Source organism: Episyrphus balteatus, chromosome 2 (assembly GCF_945859705.1).
Source record: "Episyrphus balteatus chromosome 2, idEpiBalt1.1, whole genome shotgun sequence".
Taxonomy (NCBI): Eukaryota; Metazoa; Arthropoda; class Insecta; order Diptera; family Syrphidae; genus Episyrphus; species Episyrphus balteatus.
The window spans coordinates 79,036,704-79,054,102 of NC_079135.1; the positions used below are offsets into that span (position 1 = coordinate 79,036,704).

The following is a 17,399-nucleotide window of genomic DNA, read 5'->3' on the forward strand; positions in this document are numbered from 1 at the left end:
CATAAGCACATGCATAAGTATATTAAAGGAAGCCAAGAGATCCTTTTTATATTTCAGCGTGTATTTTAAAAATGATCCCCCAAAAGGAATAATATTCAAAGTGACCACGAAGCAGTTCAGCCCATGATTGACCTTAGCCAATTTATTCTCCAGACAACAGACTAACCTCAAGAAAACCAATTAAGAAAACTAAACATTGTGAGGCTCTTACCATCAAACCTTTCAGCAAACTGAAATTTGCAGATATCATCCCCAAAATCAAACCATAGAAGTGTGCCGGAAGCCACAAAGGCTTCCTTAAGCAGAGATAACACTTCTTTCGATCATCATGAACAGCTGATTCAATAGCTCTTACTCCGTAACACAACTTGATTTGCAACTGGAAACCACCATTGCTTTTAAAGAAATCAGCAGAATTCTAGATTAAGTTATTTTCATCATTGAGAAAATATGATCATTCCAAGCCTGAAATTTTCACATTCAAATGAAGTGTGACTATTTAAAGACTACTTCAATACCAAACGAATTGGACTACATTACATACCTTCTTCAGTCTGAAGCCAACAGAAATCGTGCCACCGTTAAATACTTTCAGGGCATCGAAAGTGTGTGAATAGAAGCACTTGTTTTTCTAGGACTTCCTTCGTTATAAACAAACAAGAAAATATTGGTCTTTTCTTCTTCATTTAATTCTACAACAGCAAGTCTGCAGTTAAATACAACAGAACTTTAAGATCTCAGCTTGAGCTTTTCTTCTATCTTTTGATGACATGCGTTGAACTTTAACCAACTGAGTGCAAAACCTTACTTTTTTCACACGATAAACTTTTCTATACCTCCTCAACAAACCCAGTTTTGCAGCCTGGAGATTTGTATTTTCGACCATTTAGAAGTCGGAACTTAGCTGCTTAAGGAAACCGATAACTAACAGCTGTCCATCCATCATCAATCAGCAAACCATCAGAATTAACCTGCAGTTATTTATTACCGAAGCTTCCAAATGGATCAGTGGCAAAAAAAAAGTCAGTTTGGTCATCTCCACGGCTATTCCAAAGTAACGGAGATGACATATTTACGCTTGTTATCCAGTCTTTTTGGCTGAAAAAGCAATATTTTTTCTTGAAACTAGGTGAGTCATTAGAGCTCATCAAAAAGTTGATGTTCAAGAAGTTTCACGAAAAACTAAATAAACCTAACGAGAATATTAACAGACAACCCGACAAACAATTTTGGTTCTATAAAGCTTTAAAGATGCAATTTTTGTTTCTGTAAAGCATTATCACAACAAAAACATTACTGTTAAAAAAGGAGCCAAGTTCTCCTATGTTGAAATTATGCTGGCACAAAAAGTACTGAGATGTAAAAGTGTACCAAGTTCTAAAGTTTGGGTTCAAATTCGTATCAATAAAATTTTGATTGTTCTCTTGACATTTTTTCTTTTAATTACCGATTTTTAAAGTTATTTCAAAAATTGCCAAGTAAACAATCAAAATTTTATTGATACGAATTTGAACCCAAACTTTAGAACTTGGTACACTTTTACATCTCAGTACTTTTTGTGCCAGCATAATTTCAACATAGGAGAACTTGGCTCCTTTTTTAACAGTAATGTTTTTGTTGTGATTTCACTACTTTTTGCAAGGTATGGCTGTAGAATTAAAATCTCTATATTTGATGAAAATTCAGCGGAAATGGGCGGTTGCCACGCCCCCTGGCTGAAATTCTCAAGTTTTAAATTTTTTCCTTTGTATAAACTACCATCTCTACCATTCTACCAAATTTCAAGATTCTACGATAATCAGAAGTGCTTTATTATATTTAATGAAAATTCAGCGGAAATGGGCGGATGCCACGCCCCCTGGCTGAAATTCTCAAATTTTAAATTTTTTCCTTTGTACAAACTACCAGCTCTACCATTCTACCAAATTTCAAGATTCTACGATAATCAAAAGTGCTCTATAATATTTGATGATAATTCAGCGGAAAAGGGCGGATGCCACGCCCCCTGAATTGAAAATCTCAAATTTTCGATTTTTCCCTTTGTATACACCACAAGCCCTATCACCCTGTAAAATTTCAAGTTTCTACGTTAACGGGAAGTTCTCCCTAATTTTGATGATCTATCAGTGAGTGAGTGAGTGAGTCAGTCAGTCAGTCAGTTACGGTTTTTGCGATTTTTGAAGCCCTATATCTCAGAAACTACTTGTCGTAAAAGGCTTAAATTTTGTTAGGAGTTTGGTTTTGACAAGCTCAATAAATGTAGCGAGTTTGAAATTTCTAGCATCTTTGGTGTGGAAGTTAGAGGGGGGTCGAAAATGGCCTGAGTTGTTTCCTTTAAATAAGGGTGTAGTGCCAAAGTTGCTAGAGAACTTGGCTGGGCACTACCGTGCCCCTTGATAGAAGCAAAATTGTTATTAGGGAAAGACGGTAACGGAAAAGACAAGTACGGTCTTCTCCGTTGTCGTCTATAACTGTGAATAACTTGGCAACAATTGGTTGGGTTTTCGTAAAAACTTCTTTGACACCAACTTTATGATGAGCCTTTACGACTCACCAAGTTTCCAGAAAACAGATTGCTTTTTCATCCAAGTAAACTGGACAACAAGCGTAAATATATCCTTTCTGTTACTTGGGAATAGCCGTCCAACAAGTTGTTAAAATTCAATACGCGTTCAAAATGTTTCCCTTATTCAAGAAAAAGACCAACATTTACTCAGATCAATCATCAGCTACAGTTTTCCTGTGTGATACATAATCTAAAGATATCTATATGTTCAATACAAAAACCTAAGAATCTTAGAGAACACCTCAGAGAAACGAAATTAAGCTTTGTAAATGTCTTCGATTTAAATCTGCTACTAGCTTCGCAGAGTTTCCAATATTCCAGAAGTTACTCTCGTGTAGTTAGCAGCCCTCAGAAGACTATTTCTTCATTTCCGAAAATTGCAGAAAGAATTGTATTTAATGCTACTAATCTTTCCTTTGTTTTTTTGGCTATATCCAAGATAAACTAAACTGCAACAAACCTCAAAAATAAACAAAGGCTATGTCATTACACATCTAATAATCTCTTCTTAACGTGTCATGGCTTCAATTTGTATTTCCCGTTTGTTTGCTAAAAACGAGACATCATTATCTTTACAAGAAATTCCTTCCAAGGCTTAAGAAAAAAAAAACAAACACTCAAATCGTATTAATATTGCGTCTTAAATCTTTCGTTAACCTTCTAACGACAACAAGTATTTAATTAGGAACGCACTCTCATGTTAGCTTGCAACATGTAACTTGCAACTTGGTAGCCGGATTTGTGCATTATTATTAGAAACTCCAATATGCATAACTTATCTTATACTTACTCTTAAATACTTGACTTTGCTGCGTGTACACAGAAGTCACCAGACGACAGTTTTCCTCACGTTGTCATGTCACCTGCACTCGTTCTTCATCACACCACCAACAGAGTGTGTCGCGCTTATATCTATCTAATCACCATTAGAGCCACTTTATTAGCCTCAAAGTTTATTTGCAAACATCGCTCGTTTTACTCGAGCGAGCATGAATAGCAAGCAACCCAGCAAGCGCATTGAGCATTTGGCTGGCTGGCCTGGCCCCACCTGCTGATGCTGTTATGCTAATTCCATGTCAAATGCATCATGCTGCGACACTCTTGTGCGTGTGGCGTTTGCAGGTGACGTATACACGTTAAATTAAATGACTGCCACTGCCTCAGCCGTAAATTCAACTAATAAACTGATTTACAACATGATTGTGGTAACATCATTCACATTTGCGAAATTCCATATAAACAAAAAAAAAAAAGTACACAAACAACAACAAACACATGAGTAGTACTTAAAATTGTCCTTAATCTTTATCATTTTGATGCATCTTGAAGTACTTCTTGATTGTGTGGTTCCGTTTCGCCACTTTCAAAACTGCCCCAAACGTCATTAAAAAGCATCGTAAAAACTCACATAAAAGTTTGTGGTGAGTCTTGGATAATATTATCTGACAGATGAACCGCTAACAGCCGTCAGCGGTTCTGCACGTGTTAAACTTATTTGCATATATAGAACTTCAACTAAAGTTTTGAATACAGAATTTTTAATAACGTGTAGAGTGAAAGGAGTTTTGAGTGAGTATACCTGGCAACTAGCAAGGTATACCTACTCAACGTTAAAAAATGCTTATGTATTCCATTTTAACGAGGCATATTATATGTATTTTATGCAAACGAATAACTTTTTCGTGTTTAAGGGTTGCAGAAATCGTGATGTCCTGACTAATTTCTTAAAGTTTTAACACCTTAAAATTTTACAACTTGTTGATTTTATTATATAAGTGTTCTTATGTTTTATTAATCACTTATTGTTGAAAATTTCGAAACTTAATTGATTTGAGGTTTTTAAAAGTCACTCAAAAGGAATGAATTAAAATATGAATCTTAAGACTTTTTACTTGAGATGGTGGCACAAACAATATACATATGATTGTGTATGGAAACCATTTTTTACGTACCTTTACTTTAACTCCACAACCAGTTAAAATTAAAAAAAGGTTTGATTGTTTTAAGCCTTTCAAATAAAATACAACAATAGGTCTTATAGTTTCAGAAATATTTTTGAAGTGAAAGAGAAACTTGAGATTCAAAGATTTATAAATAGCTTTCTAGCTAGAAGTAGTACAAAAAATATATAAATTAATTGAAATAGGTTTCTGTCTTTGATGTTTTGACCGCCAAACTAAGAAAAAAAAAATCACAGAAGTATCGCTTTAGGGAGCGACATAATGCACAATACACATATATACTTAAAAAGATTGAAACACTTAACTAACGGGTTTTGAACACATATCAAAGTGGTCTTTACGCAAAGATTACAAGATGGCCCAATACTTCATATTCAAATAATGGTTCACCAAGGTAATCTGGCTCCATTACTTTTTACAGCAAAAGGAGAACTTTTCTTAACCAACAAAAAAATTTTGTAAACAAAATGTTACTCATACACCACAGTGACCGTTGAAATTTAAACTTTGAAAATCGATGCAAAACTTGCCGTATACTATGTTTATGTTTCTGCTAAAAATCATTATAAGGTCTTACTCAAATCCATTATAAAGCTGATAGGAAGCTATTAAACAAATCTTTCCAAATTTTCTACACTCCTGCTCAAAATAAACGCACACTTTTATCTTCTTTAGTTTTACCCCCGTATCTTATTTAAAATGGCTTTAAAATTCTTTGGTGTAGTTTTTGTGTTTGCTTATTGTTTAGCAAGTTGAAAATATGCAAAACGGCAACAGTATTACCAACCAAAAAAAGATGAACCAAATTTAACAATTCAAGGTCTGAAAACTTATATTAAAATAATTTATGTTTTTTAGAAAAAAATTTGTTTTAAATGTTAGCAAGTAAAAGTTCTTTCCAATAATTTTACTCAATACTTGGTATTGTCTCCTCTTGCGCATATGACAACCTGGAGTCTTCTGTTCATTCCACGAATTAACTTTTGAAAGTTTTGTTGTATTACTTCTTTCACTGCAGTTTTCAGTTGATCAAGACTGCAAGGAGGTGGATTTCGGTCGCGAATGCATTTTATTCAATATTTACTAGAAATTGTCTTTTGAATTCTGTGTGGTCAATCCATATTAAAATCTTGAAGATATTCTCAAACCACTCTAGCATGCATTATCGTAGTTCAGACTAAACTTTGGACCAAATCTAGTGGTGATTGGAACCGCATGCTGTTGGAGGATATCAGTCAAGTATCTTTGGGTACTTAACGAAGTCTAAATTTATGACTCTTCTCTAAAAGGTTCGCCGGATGACAGACACTTCAGCAAAGCTCTCCCAAAATCTTTGCCACAATTTTTTACTTCCATACATTGAATTTAAAATATCTCCTGTCTTATTTTAGAAAATAACCATGATCTTGCGAGATAAAGTTATAATAGGGCTTTTCTGTAAAATAAATAGGATGTGCGATAAATTTAAGCAGGAGTGTATATTAAACTAATGTAAGCTCACTCACCGAAGTCCTTTTAAAATTCGTTAAAACTTATTCACTTTTTAGCGGAGTTATTCACAAAAATGCATTTTTTGGGATATTTTACTTCTAAGCTAATATCTTTGCTCCAGATTGTCGTAGACCAAAAAATAAACATACATACATTCTCTTCCTTATAATATTTTCTATCGTTGTATGTAATTTCATTGTATTTGAGTGAGTAAATACAAAATGGCAGCCATTTAAAGTCAAATTCTTGTTGTTAAAAAACACATTTTTGTCATTATTTCGAAAAAAATTTTGTCATTATATTTGTCCTGCATTTTACCGAAAAAATCAGCTCTTTATCACCAAAGATGGCCGAGCAATTGATAAATGAACGCATGCAAAACCGGTGCGAAAACACCCAAAAATATCGTTTTTTGGGAATAACTCGGCTTCAGAGTGTCCTACGACAAAAAATAAAGCTATTAATTGTTTGTTACAACATTTTCTATCGATTTGGTGCAAATTATTTTTGTTGAAACAAATAAAAAATAAGTAATATTAAGTCAAAGACGTTTTTTTGTTTAGCAAACTCTTGCCTTATTATTTTGTAAACGGTGCAAGTATTGACTAAAAAAATAAATTACTGTTGTAGTCCTTTAAATTATCTACAATCTAAAAAAAAATTAGCTCTCTACGACCCACACGAGCCGAGAAATTATTTTTTTAAAAAAGTTCCAAATGCCCAACGAAAAACATGAGACAAATCCTCTTATAACAAGAAACAATGAAAACAACCCCTCTCACTGAGAACTATTGTTCGACTTATAAACAAGGGAAATTTTTTTAAATTTTCTTACGGAATGATGCTTTCTTAAAATTATAATAACTTGCATAATAACAATATAGGTTGAAATTCAGTTGAAAATACTTCCAAAGAAAAAAAAACCAAATATCAAATTAAGTGTAAACTACATATCTCTAATTTTGTTTTGTATTCAATTTATTTTCACTTTACTAATTCAAATATTTCTTTTTTTACTTTTTAGTGTGCAATTGCAATGGACACGCCCGGCAATGCCGATTCAATATGGAACTATTTAAACTCTCTGGTCGAGTATCTGGAGGTGTGTGTATGAATTGTCGTCACTCAACCACTGGCCGGCATTGTCATTATTGCAAAGAAGGCTACTACCGTGATCCATCGAAACCTCTTAACCACCGCAAGGTTTGCAAACGTAAGTTAAAAAACATTTCCTTAATTTTTGATTTACCTACTTTGCCATTTATATGAAAGTACTTTTGTGTAATTTTTTAAAAAACATTTTTAATCCAAAAAAAAAATTAAACAACTTCTGTTACGTGTTGAGGTAATCAGTTAACCTTTTTTTCATGCATTTAGAGCAATATAAAAATAAAAACTAACATGACTCCTTTTTGTGAAGTATTGGGTATTGCGATCAGACTTTTTTTTTAATTTTACATACATGCGAATTGAATTTTCACTTCATTTGGAACAGCAGCATGCACGGATGGATTGTTGGGATATATACAACATATATTGCAAATAATTGCCTGACATTGGTATTTCCACTCGATACATGTTTGCAATATTTTTTTTTCACCTCCTTTTTTTTTATTTATTTTTTGAGCTCGTCGAACACGAATGGTGTTAATTAGAAAACATATTCATTGCATTCTTTAGATACTTCAACTTCACCCACTTAAATGCATTTATTGGTCGTAGTAATGGTTGATGTTGATATTTTTTTTTTCAATGTTGATTGGTGTGCACTTACACTTGTTATAGATTTTTTTTTAAGTTTCATTTATCAGAGATTTTAATGAATTGTGGCATGAATTTACAGGGGTGGAGGACGAGATTGAGAAAAACTGAACTTCAAAAGAAAATACTTTACTGGATTGTATAATATCTAGTTGGATTATATGTTAACAGAGTAATGTTTAAATTTGCTTCTCTAAACTCGATAAAACTCGCAAATATCTGTAAAATGTTAATAAAATCTCACTACCATGCGCGTAGGAAGGGGGGGTCCTGGGTGGGCCAGGCCCACCCTAGAAAATCAATGGCCCACCCTAGAAAAACCGACAACTCTACGGAACTTTTAGTCTAATATTAGCTCCAACTAACATTTTTTTTTAATATCGCTTGCTGAGAATTATAGGGCTGTATGTATGTTTAATAATTTAATTCATTTTTAATTAAATTTAATTTTTTACAAAATTAAGATTTTTGGACGTCAAATATCTTTTAAACGGTTAGATAAACGAAAATGGTGTCCAAGGCCTTTTTTGTCGAGCGTTCAATTTCCTACAAGAATATGTAAAGAAACCTGCTAAAAAGCCGATTTATAAAAACATGATTTTTTTTAGTAGAAGGTTAATATAAAAAATGGAAAATTGCGAAACGAAGGACCTTTCCATTAATACAAAGATTTCATATTTGGTGAGTATATTCTAGAGATGTCTGGCAATCTATAGGAGTATAAAATCAAAAAAACCAGCCGCACAGTGGTTCCGTAGTAGGCCATAGGCCGAAATATCGATGTCAATATAATGACGTCATTTTTCGTAATATTTGTTATAAAGAGCCTATTCTTTAAGATGGCATAACAGAAATTTTGAGAAAATAACGGAACTTTTCATATCGACCATGAAAAGTTGTCGAAAAAAGTCTGGTTTCAATGCTTTAATTTTGGTCCCGAATCAACTTAAACTTTTAAGTGTATTTTTCGGTTAAAATTATTTTTAAAGTTTTTTTTTGTTATGGAACTTAAAGTTGAAGGTATGTACTATATTTAAAGAGTTTACAATTCTATTTTATTTAAAATTTTCAAAAAAAACAGACTAGAAAAGGGTTGGTTCAAATTCCATACTTTTGTTTTTCTTCTCACTTTAACGAAACTTTTAACTATCATCATCATCAATATAAATACATGATTCATATACAGGGTGTCCCAAAAGTAATGGATCAAACGAAGTATGCTGATAGGGGATCTTAAGGGCTCTCAGAATTTGGTATCTTGTTCATCCCAAATCCTTACGGTTTTCGATTTAATGCAATTCTTGTAAAATTTTGAAAAATCCCTACTTTGCAACAGTATTTTGACTCCTGCTGCCATTATTGATTTTTGTTTTTAACAATTCTTTTACTAAAACATTGACAAATAATTAGGAACAATTAATTAAACAAAATGTTTTTTATTCCATACACCATTTCGCTGCAAATTAACTAACAGTTTCAAGTTTTATAAAAAATCAATTTTTAACTTTTATTTGAGAGCAACACCGCAAACAAAATTTCTACGGTGTGAGAATGGTTTATTATTTCAAAAAGTTGCCCAGTTATTGTAGTTTTCAAAAATTTATAAAAGTTTCCAAAGGTGCTGTTAGATCGCAAAATATTACAATTTGAATTCAACAAAACAGGGTTTTTCAAAGCAAAAATACAAACAAAAATAGAGGCTTTTGTTCAAAGAAAAATAAACAAATAACAGCTCGAGAAAATGTGTTTATTTTTGCTTGTTTTTTGTTCTGAAAAACCCTGTTTTGTTGAATTCAAATTGTAATATTATGCGATCTAAGTTCAACTTTGCAAACTTTTATACATTTTTGAAAACTACAATAACAGGGCAATTTTTTAAAATAATAAACCATTCTCACACCGTAGAAATTTTGTTTGCGGTGTTGCTCTCAAATAAAAGTTAAAAATTGATTTTTTATAAAACTTGAAACTGTTAGTTAATTTGCAGCGAAATGGTGTATGGAATAAAAAATATTTTGATTAATTAATTGTTCCTAATTATTTGTCAATGTTTTAGTAAAAGAATTGTAAAAAACAAAAATCAATAATGGCAGCAGGAGTCAAAATACTGTTGCAAAGTAGGGATTTTTCAAAATTTCACAAGAATTGCATTAAATCGAAAACCGTAAGGATTTGGGATGAACAAGTTACCAAAATCTGAGAGCCCTTAAGGTCCCCTATCAGCATACTTCGTTTGATCCATTACTTTTGGGACACCCTGTATATAAATTTTCTCTAGCATGTGTAGTTTCTTAAACAATTGAATCTGTTATCTGTCTGCGAATAAGTGCGACGGGCTACGACTGACTCTTTCACACCCACTGTTTCAATTTTACCCATATTTCTCATATTTAAAACTTTTTCATAATATTTTTTTTTTAAGTTTGTATGTTTTCCTTAAGTTTTTGTACATATTTTTATAAAAATATATGATATTAAGCAAGCTTTAAATCTAAAATGTAACAGAAAAATTATGAGTGAAATTGAAAAAAAAAAAAAACAAATAAATAATTTCAAAAAATAACATCATTTGTTTGTATGTTGATTCAAGACTTCTTTTTACATTTTGTTATTAAATATACCTATACAAGATTTCTTTATAAATCAATTGTTTTTCATTTGAATTATTCCTTTTTATATATGTATGTATATTCTCACACATATTCAAGGATATTTTGTTGCTGTCCTAACCATAATCCCCTATGGCCGCCCTTCTTAGCAACCGGTACCACTGTGCAGCCTTGTGTTTATGTATACATTTCTTAGTCAGCGATATGTATAAATACTCCGTTTATATGAGCAGTCTAAAAGGTCGTATTCAATAATTAGCTTTTTCAATTTAGGCCGAGTGTGAATTGCGTTAAATAGTTAACAGCATGTAAAATTTTTGACACTAGGTTACTAAAAAATTTTCAGCTGTTAAAAATTTTATTGGACTCTGGCACCTGGTTAAATTTGAGTTAAATTTTTTTTGCAGATGCTTTTGTTTTTTTTTTTTTATTAAAAAGGAGTATCATGGCAGAAAAAAGGCAGACAAAATTCTAAACAATAATAATCCATACAGCTGAAATTTTTTTTATTAACCTCAGTAGTGTCAAAAATATTTAACGCAATTCACACACGGCCTTAGACCGTGTGTGAATCGGGTTAAATACTAAGCCGAGAGCCTAGGAGCCGGTTAAATTTTTATTTTCAGAGAATAAATTTTTTGCAGAATTTTCTGTGTATTTTTTTCAATAACTAATCAAAAAACTGAAAATAAAGAAAGAAAATTGAAAAAGTAGTATACAACATTACGAGTGCATATTAGGAAAAATTTATATTTTTCAATATATTTCATTTTATTGATGATGAAAAAAATTGTTAGTTACCCATTACTGGCAACACAAAAATAAAATAAAAATAAAATTCACATGACAACGCGTGTTGGAAGTTTGTAAATTGTTAATATTTATACTTTTTTTTTAAATCATTAATTCTTTCGATTTGCAGAAAAAAATATTTATCTACGTTAAAAATGTATCCAAATTCACACAGCTAAATTAAGTCAAAGATAATTTTTTATTCAACAGACATTCAAATGTCAAAAATGTATCCTCTGCTAAATATTTAACATACGGCCTTAGAGTCACATAGGCACCCGCATACAACAACTTTTATTTACAAATTTTTATTTTTATAATGTACCTACACTTCTGGCTTAATGGTGTTTTTAATTGGCAATCCGGAATTGTTCTTCGATTCGGAATCCCAATTGAACAGTTTTTTTTTATTCCGAAGAATCTGAAGTTTGGTGTAAATGTATTTTTTGAGTTTAACATGTTTCACATATTATGTGTATTCGCGCCAAATTTCATTTGTATTTGTGCTGCTGACATTTAAATCTATGAATGTGTGAGTGATTCTGCTTCTGATTCTGTTTTTAAAACCAGAAGAGAAATTCTCTTTTTTTTTCAGAATCAGAACTGTCAGTTTTGCCCAATTGAACGCATTCAGATTGCTTTTTTTTGCTTCCAGATTGCCAATTAAAAACGCCATAAGTTTCAAGAGAACCTTAAACAAAAAAATAAAGCAAATAAAATTGAAAACTTGGTAAGGTCAGTTTTTAAAGCCAATCGCTGTCATAAATTGCGACTGAATTCAACTTTTTTGTCGCTCAAAATAAAAGTGATGTAACTCCATCCAATTGCATTTCCATATAACAAGCTTTTAAAAAACGGAATACCATATTACACTACAAAATATAAAAAGAAAAACCAGTACCTAACTATCAAAAATAAATTACGTATTTGGAGTTGATTCCTTTTTATATTAAAAGATATTAGATAGACGATACCATTGAGCAAAAAACACAAATTTTTCAAAAAAAAAAAAAAAATGAGTTACACCACTATTATTTAAAACAATACATTTACCGATCGAATATATTATTAAAAATAAACTTTTGGCAAATTTTAAGTTATTAAAAACAACAGAGAGTGGCGAATTTTTTGCCAATTAAAGGAGCAAAGTAAATAAAATGCACGACTGTGTCACGTAGTTGCTGTAAACTAACACTTATGTTAGTTTACAGCATAAACAAAAAAAATTTTTTGTTTATGGTTTACAGATTTTAAGGGCTTAATTTATATAAAGGAATTTTGTTGATGTTGGGGAAGAGCGGACATTCAGTTCAAAGTTTTGTTAAATAATTTTTTTTGTAATTAGACTTTTTTGAGAAAAACTAAAAATGCAGTTTTACGCCTGCAAAGTTTAATCAAAATCGTTAGAGCCCTTTTCCAGTTATTTGGTATAACTTGAAGAATTTGTATGGGGGTACACTTTGTAATTAGGGTAGAAAAAGGACAAAAAAAAAAAAAAAAACAACTTTCAGAATTCTATAAAAATCATCTGTACCAAATTTGAAGAAAATCAGTCCACTGGTTTATGGCGGAAATGTGTACAGATGGACGTACAGACGCAAGGACAGAATTCCTAGATCCACTTTTTCTTAATTCTCCACCATCGTAATGTTGGTTTTGATTAACACCTACATATGGCCCACCCTAGATAAAATCTCTAGCTACGCCCATGCTCACTACACTTGAAAAATTTCTACAATCACTTACATTCTAATCTTAATCATTTTGGATTCACCAATGAGATGAATGCGAACAAAAAAATGTTTTCAAATATCATCAGCATAGAAATATGACACTAAGGCATTCATAATCAAATATACAGAACAATATAGGACCTAAAATTCAACCCTCTGGAACTGGTAAAAAGGTCATTCAAAATTTTGCGCATTTCTCACAGAAATGAGTTTGCACTAAGGTGACTGTGGTGTATCGCCACACGGTTGTCCAAAATGACTTATCTCGTTGCAAAAATCATAACTTTTGAACGGATTGAGGTAGCGGTACAGTTTTTTTTTAATTTGAAGGAAATTTCCAGGGCTGTTACACCAATGAATTTAAAAAAAAAATGTTTTACAGGGTGTTTAGGAATCATCGACCGAAAACAGATTAAATTAAATTTGGTATGCCATTTTGTAGAAATCACTAATCCACATCTAAAAAAAGTTGAGATAACATTTTTCCATGATAGAGAATGCCAAAAAAAAGTTGGTCCCGGAAGTCCGTCTGTCTGTCTGTCTGTATAAGGATCTACAGCCTAAACGGATGGACCGATTGACTTCAAATTTGGTACGTAGCATTTTTTAAAGACCCTACAGAGGAATTTTTGGAATTAATTTTTTTGGACCAAAAATAACGGTACTTGTCATACACCAATTTCAGTAATGTTGTAATTGCTCAAAAACGGCTTCAACGATTTTGTTTAAAAAATTTAAATGTAAGTTTTAAGACAAGGTTTATCTTTTAATGAAAAAATTTTTTTTGGAAAATCATTATTAACGGTACCTGCCATAGAACGGTTTTTTTTAAATCCGATATTCTCCGAAACGGCTTATTCGATTTCAACGAAACTTTTTGTGAAGAAGCATTTATATAACTCAAATATAAGCCAAAAATAAAATTTAAAAAAAAAAATAATTTTTGGATTTTAAAAAAAAAATTTTAAATTTTTTTTGAAAAATAAAATTTTCGAAAACGGGACATTGTATTTTCTTGAAATTTTGTTTTTAGATGTGGATTAGTGATTTCTACAAAATGGCATACCAATTTTAATTTAAACATTTTTTTTTAAGAAAATCTGTTTTCGGCCGATGAATCCTTAACACGCTGTAAAACAATTTTCTTGAAATTCAGTGTTGTAACAGTCCTGGAAATTTCCTTCAAATTAAAAAAAAACTGTACCGCTACCTCAATCCGTTCAAAAGTTATGATTTTTGCAACGAGATAAGTCATTTTGGACAACCGTGAGCCGACGACGACGCACGGTATTATATAATTATAAAAGTAATAAACTTTTTTAGTATTAGAATCAAATTACCTTTTCACAGTAATATATGTAAGCAATTCTTGAAACTTCATTCGTTTACTTCATCAATTTATGTATATTATTTGTTATTTTTCTGGTTTGGTTTCATAAGTTTCTTAAAACAGCATCACCTTAAATTTCTACATGAGCAAGTCTTTTATTTGCATTCTGGTTTAATTAAAAATGAAAAAGATATTCCAAAGCTAAAACCAAATATTTTTCCAGGAAGCTTACTGAACAAATATCAATACAAAATGTTACAAATTTAAGAGGAATCAAAAGTTTGCTTATAAAACCATTTTTCATAGGAAATAGCCGGATGAAAGCGAAAATAGATATATTTTGTTCTCCAGAAATAAAATGCTAAATTTACACAAATTTTGTGTAAACAAAATAAAAATTGCAAAATTATTTGAATCCCATTGAATTGTGTTTCACTATTTTGCCAAATATTTACACGAATATTGTTTGAATTACCTACATATTCTTAGAATACTCTATTTGGAAATTTTCAATCGCATTTATCTAAAAAAAAAAAAAAAAAGTAATAAATACTTTATACTTTGTGGTTCTTATTTATGAATGTGAAAAGGAACAACAGGTGCGCTAATACCTTTTAAATAAATAATAATCCTCTTCCTGTAGACGAAAAGCGATACAAAAAAAAATACAAAAAAGTCGTCAGAAAACAAATTAAGGAAAACATTTAAGTCTGTCAGAATTTCAACTTTTTTTTCAATTTTGTATTTTTAGTGTAAAAAATTGATAAAGATCGAGAAACAAATTCTTATCGAAATCAAAATGCACCAACTACTAGGTCACATATCGTAGCCCTTATAGTAAATGTTTTCAGAAGAAAATGTTGCTCATATCAAACATTTTGTATTTGAAATCCTTTCTATAACTTTCTCCCATAATATGAATTTCTGAATTAAAGTGACTATCAGAATATGGAGTGAAGTAACATTCCCAAATATAAGTTTTTATATATTTAGATTTCGCTTGTTTGTCATTATTTTAAGCAAAGCAATTTTCTCCATCTCAATCTAAAAAAATGTTTAAAAAATGAAATCTGTTTAAAAAAATAAATTCGGAAATATAATGAAGCAGATGATTACTTTTTAGTAGATAAGCAAATGAATAATAAAAATTTGTTTATTTTGAAATGTTATAGTTTTTTTTTTTTTTTTTGTTTATAATCATCAAAATTTGAATCTGTCTATTATTCTATCTAAAATATTTCTGGAAGATTTATTTTTATTTATGACTCGAAATAATTCAAAAATCAATATTTTTCCAACATTTTTGGTAATGCTTTACAAAACTGAAAGCAAAATGAAAAACTTTTACCAATAAACTTGATGAGGAAAACCATAATTTTCAGGTAAAAATTTGTTTAAAGAAAATAAACACATATATTACATATTATTATTAGACAGTTTGATTTTTACTTTTAAATCAAGCTTATGCATTTGTGTTTTATTATTATTTTGCATTAGATTTTGATGAATATATGGTAATCTATCTTTCAGTTCTCTTACAGAAACGTTTTATGAGCGTCATCTGTTAGATTGTATTTTTGCTTCTTTGAAAATGCAAATTTTCTTCAAAAATTTATGAAATTCCGTAATTCCGTGGCGGAATCAAACAATTCAGTAGATAGTGGAATTTTTCTCTTAAATAAGACTGAAGTAAGCAAATAAGATTTGAAATGATTTTAATGTGAAATTTGGGAGCACATTCATTTTTAAATACTTTTATACCTAGAACAGTTTTTTTTTGTAATTCAAAGTTCCGTTAGGATAAGACTGAAATTAGCGGACGAAAATAAAATACTATTATTGGTTTTTGTCCAAAATTGTAACTAATTATATTTTAATTTGTTTCGCAAAAGTTATCAAGCTCCTATGAGTAAGTTTTTATTTAAATTTTAAATTTTAAAAGTGCAAATTTTGAAAAAAATACTTTTATGTTTCTTTTTTGCCAGTTAATGTAGCTTTTTTACCTTAAAAAGAAAGGTCAAAAGTAACTCTCAAAATAAAAAAAATGCGAAATTCAAAAAAAAATTCTTTTCAGATATTTGAAGTCACAAAAAATGGACGTTTTCAAAATGGACGTTGTAGCGTTACACTTTATAGGTATTTGAAGGGCCTATTAAAATACATTATGTACATATATATTGTTTTTTTTTTTTTTTCAAAACCATTGAAAAAATAATTTTTTTGAAGTCGTTGTTTAGATGGTATTTCTTGAAGTCTGTGAAGTTAGTTTTTGACATAGTCCCTGATTCCTCCTGATTCCAACTTCAAGCGTATGAGTATTCTTGAATTTAAAGATTTTTTTCTTAGCCGAAAAACATGAATGTGGAACGCTTCATTTATCCCCCTTTCCTCTCCCCCGTTCAAATACATACAGAACTTCAAAGCTAATGTGCATCGGTATCCGTTCCTTTTCTCAAGGTGCTCTTTAAAATTACCCCCCTCAAATGTTAAAAATTCCAAAGAAAAGTCGAAAAATGAGTTTGAAACTCACCCTTCTTTCCTTCTCATTGATCCAATACCTGCTTAATCCCTTGCCGACGTTGATTTTTTTTTTAATGAAACAATGCATAAACTTCCTCTGCCAAAATTACGCTTTTTATGGGTTCGACATTTTGCCTATAATTAAATCAAAAAATAAGAACAAGCCACCCTCGTAAATCTTACTTTTCAGCTTTGGGAAATACCGTATCTATGTATCAGTATTTTTTTTTTGTTTTTCTAAAATTTTGAATTTACCTTTTTTGGACACGCCTGGAAACTGCGTTGCTTATACACAACCGTAACCGAATTGCAATGTAATTAAAACGAAATAAGATTATAATTCCACAAATGCTATCTAGCACATTATGGTCCAACGAAAAAAGAACCCAACCTAAACATAACCGTAGGCAGACAAGACGAAACGCAACGCAACTCAAGCACAGTGTATACAGCGCACCATAGCACCACAGAGAACAAGGACACCCAAGTCTTTTATACCATTTAGTATCCAATAAGGCCCAAAAGTCACGTGCATTCTGTGAGGGATTAACAAATTTGCTGCAGCATACTTGCCTCGTCATGGTATAAAGTCGTCGTCTTTTTCTCTATATCTATATACGACACGAGTATAAGGGT

The 17,399-nt window shown here is 31.0% G+C and overlaps 1 protein-coding gene across 2 annotated transcripts in view; it reads left to right on the plus strand.

Annotated features, from left to right (window-relative positions):
• Window positions 1-17,399, plus strand: part of LOC129908868 (netrin-A-like) — a 111,094-nt gene that overhangs the window by 67,053 nt on the left and 26,642 nt on the right. For both annotated transcript variants that reach the window (XM_055985680.1, XM_055985679.1), the window contains exon 2: window positions 7,043-7,231. In XM_055985680.1, coding sequence (XP_055841655.1) covers window positions 7,043-7,231 — 189 coding nt within the window. The remainder of the gene's footprint in view (window positions 1-7,042; window positions 7,232-17,399) is intronic.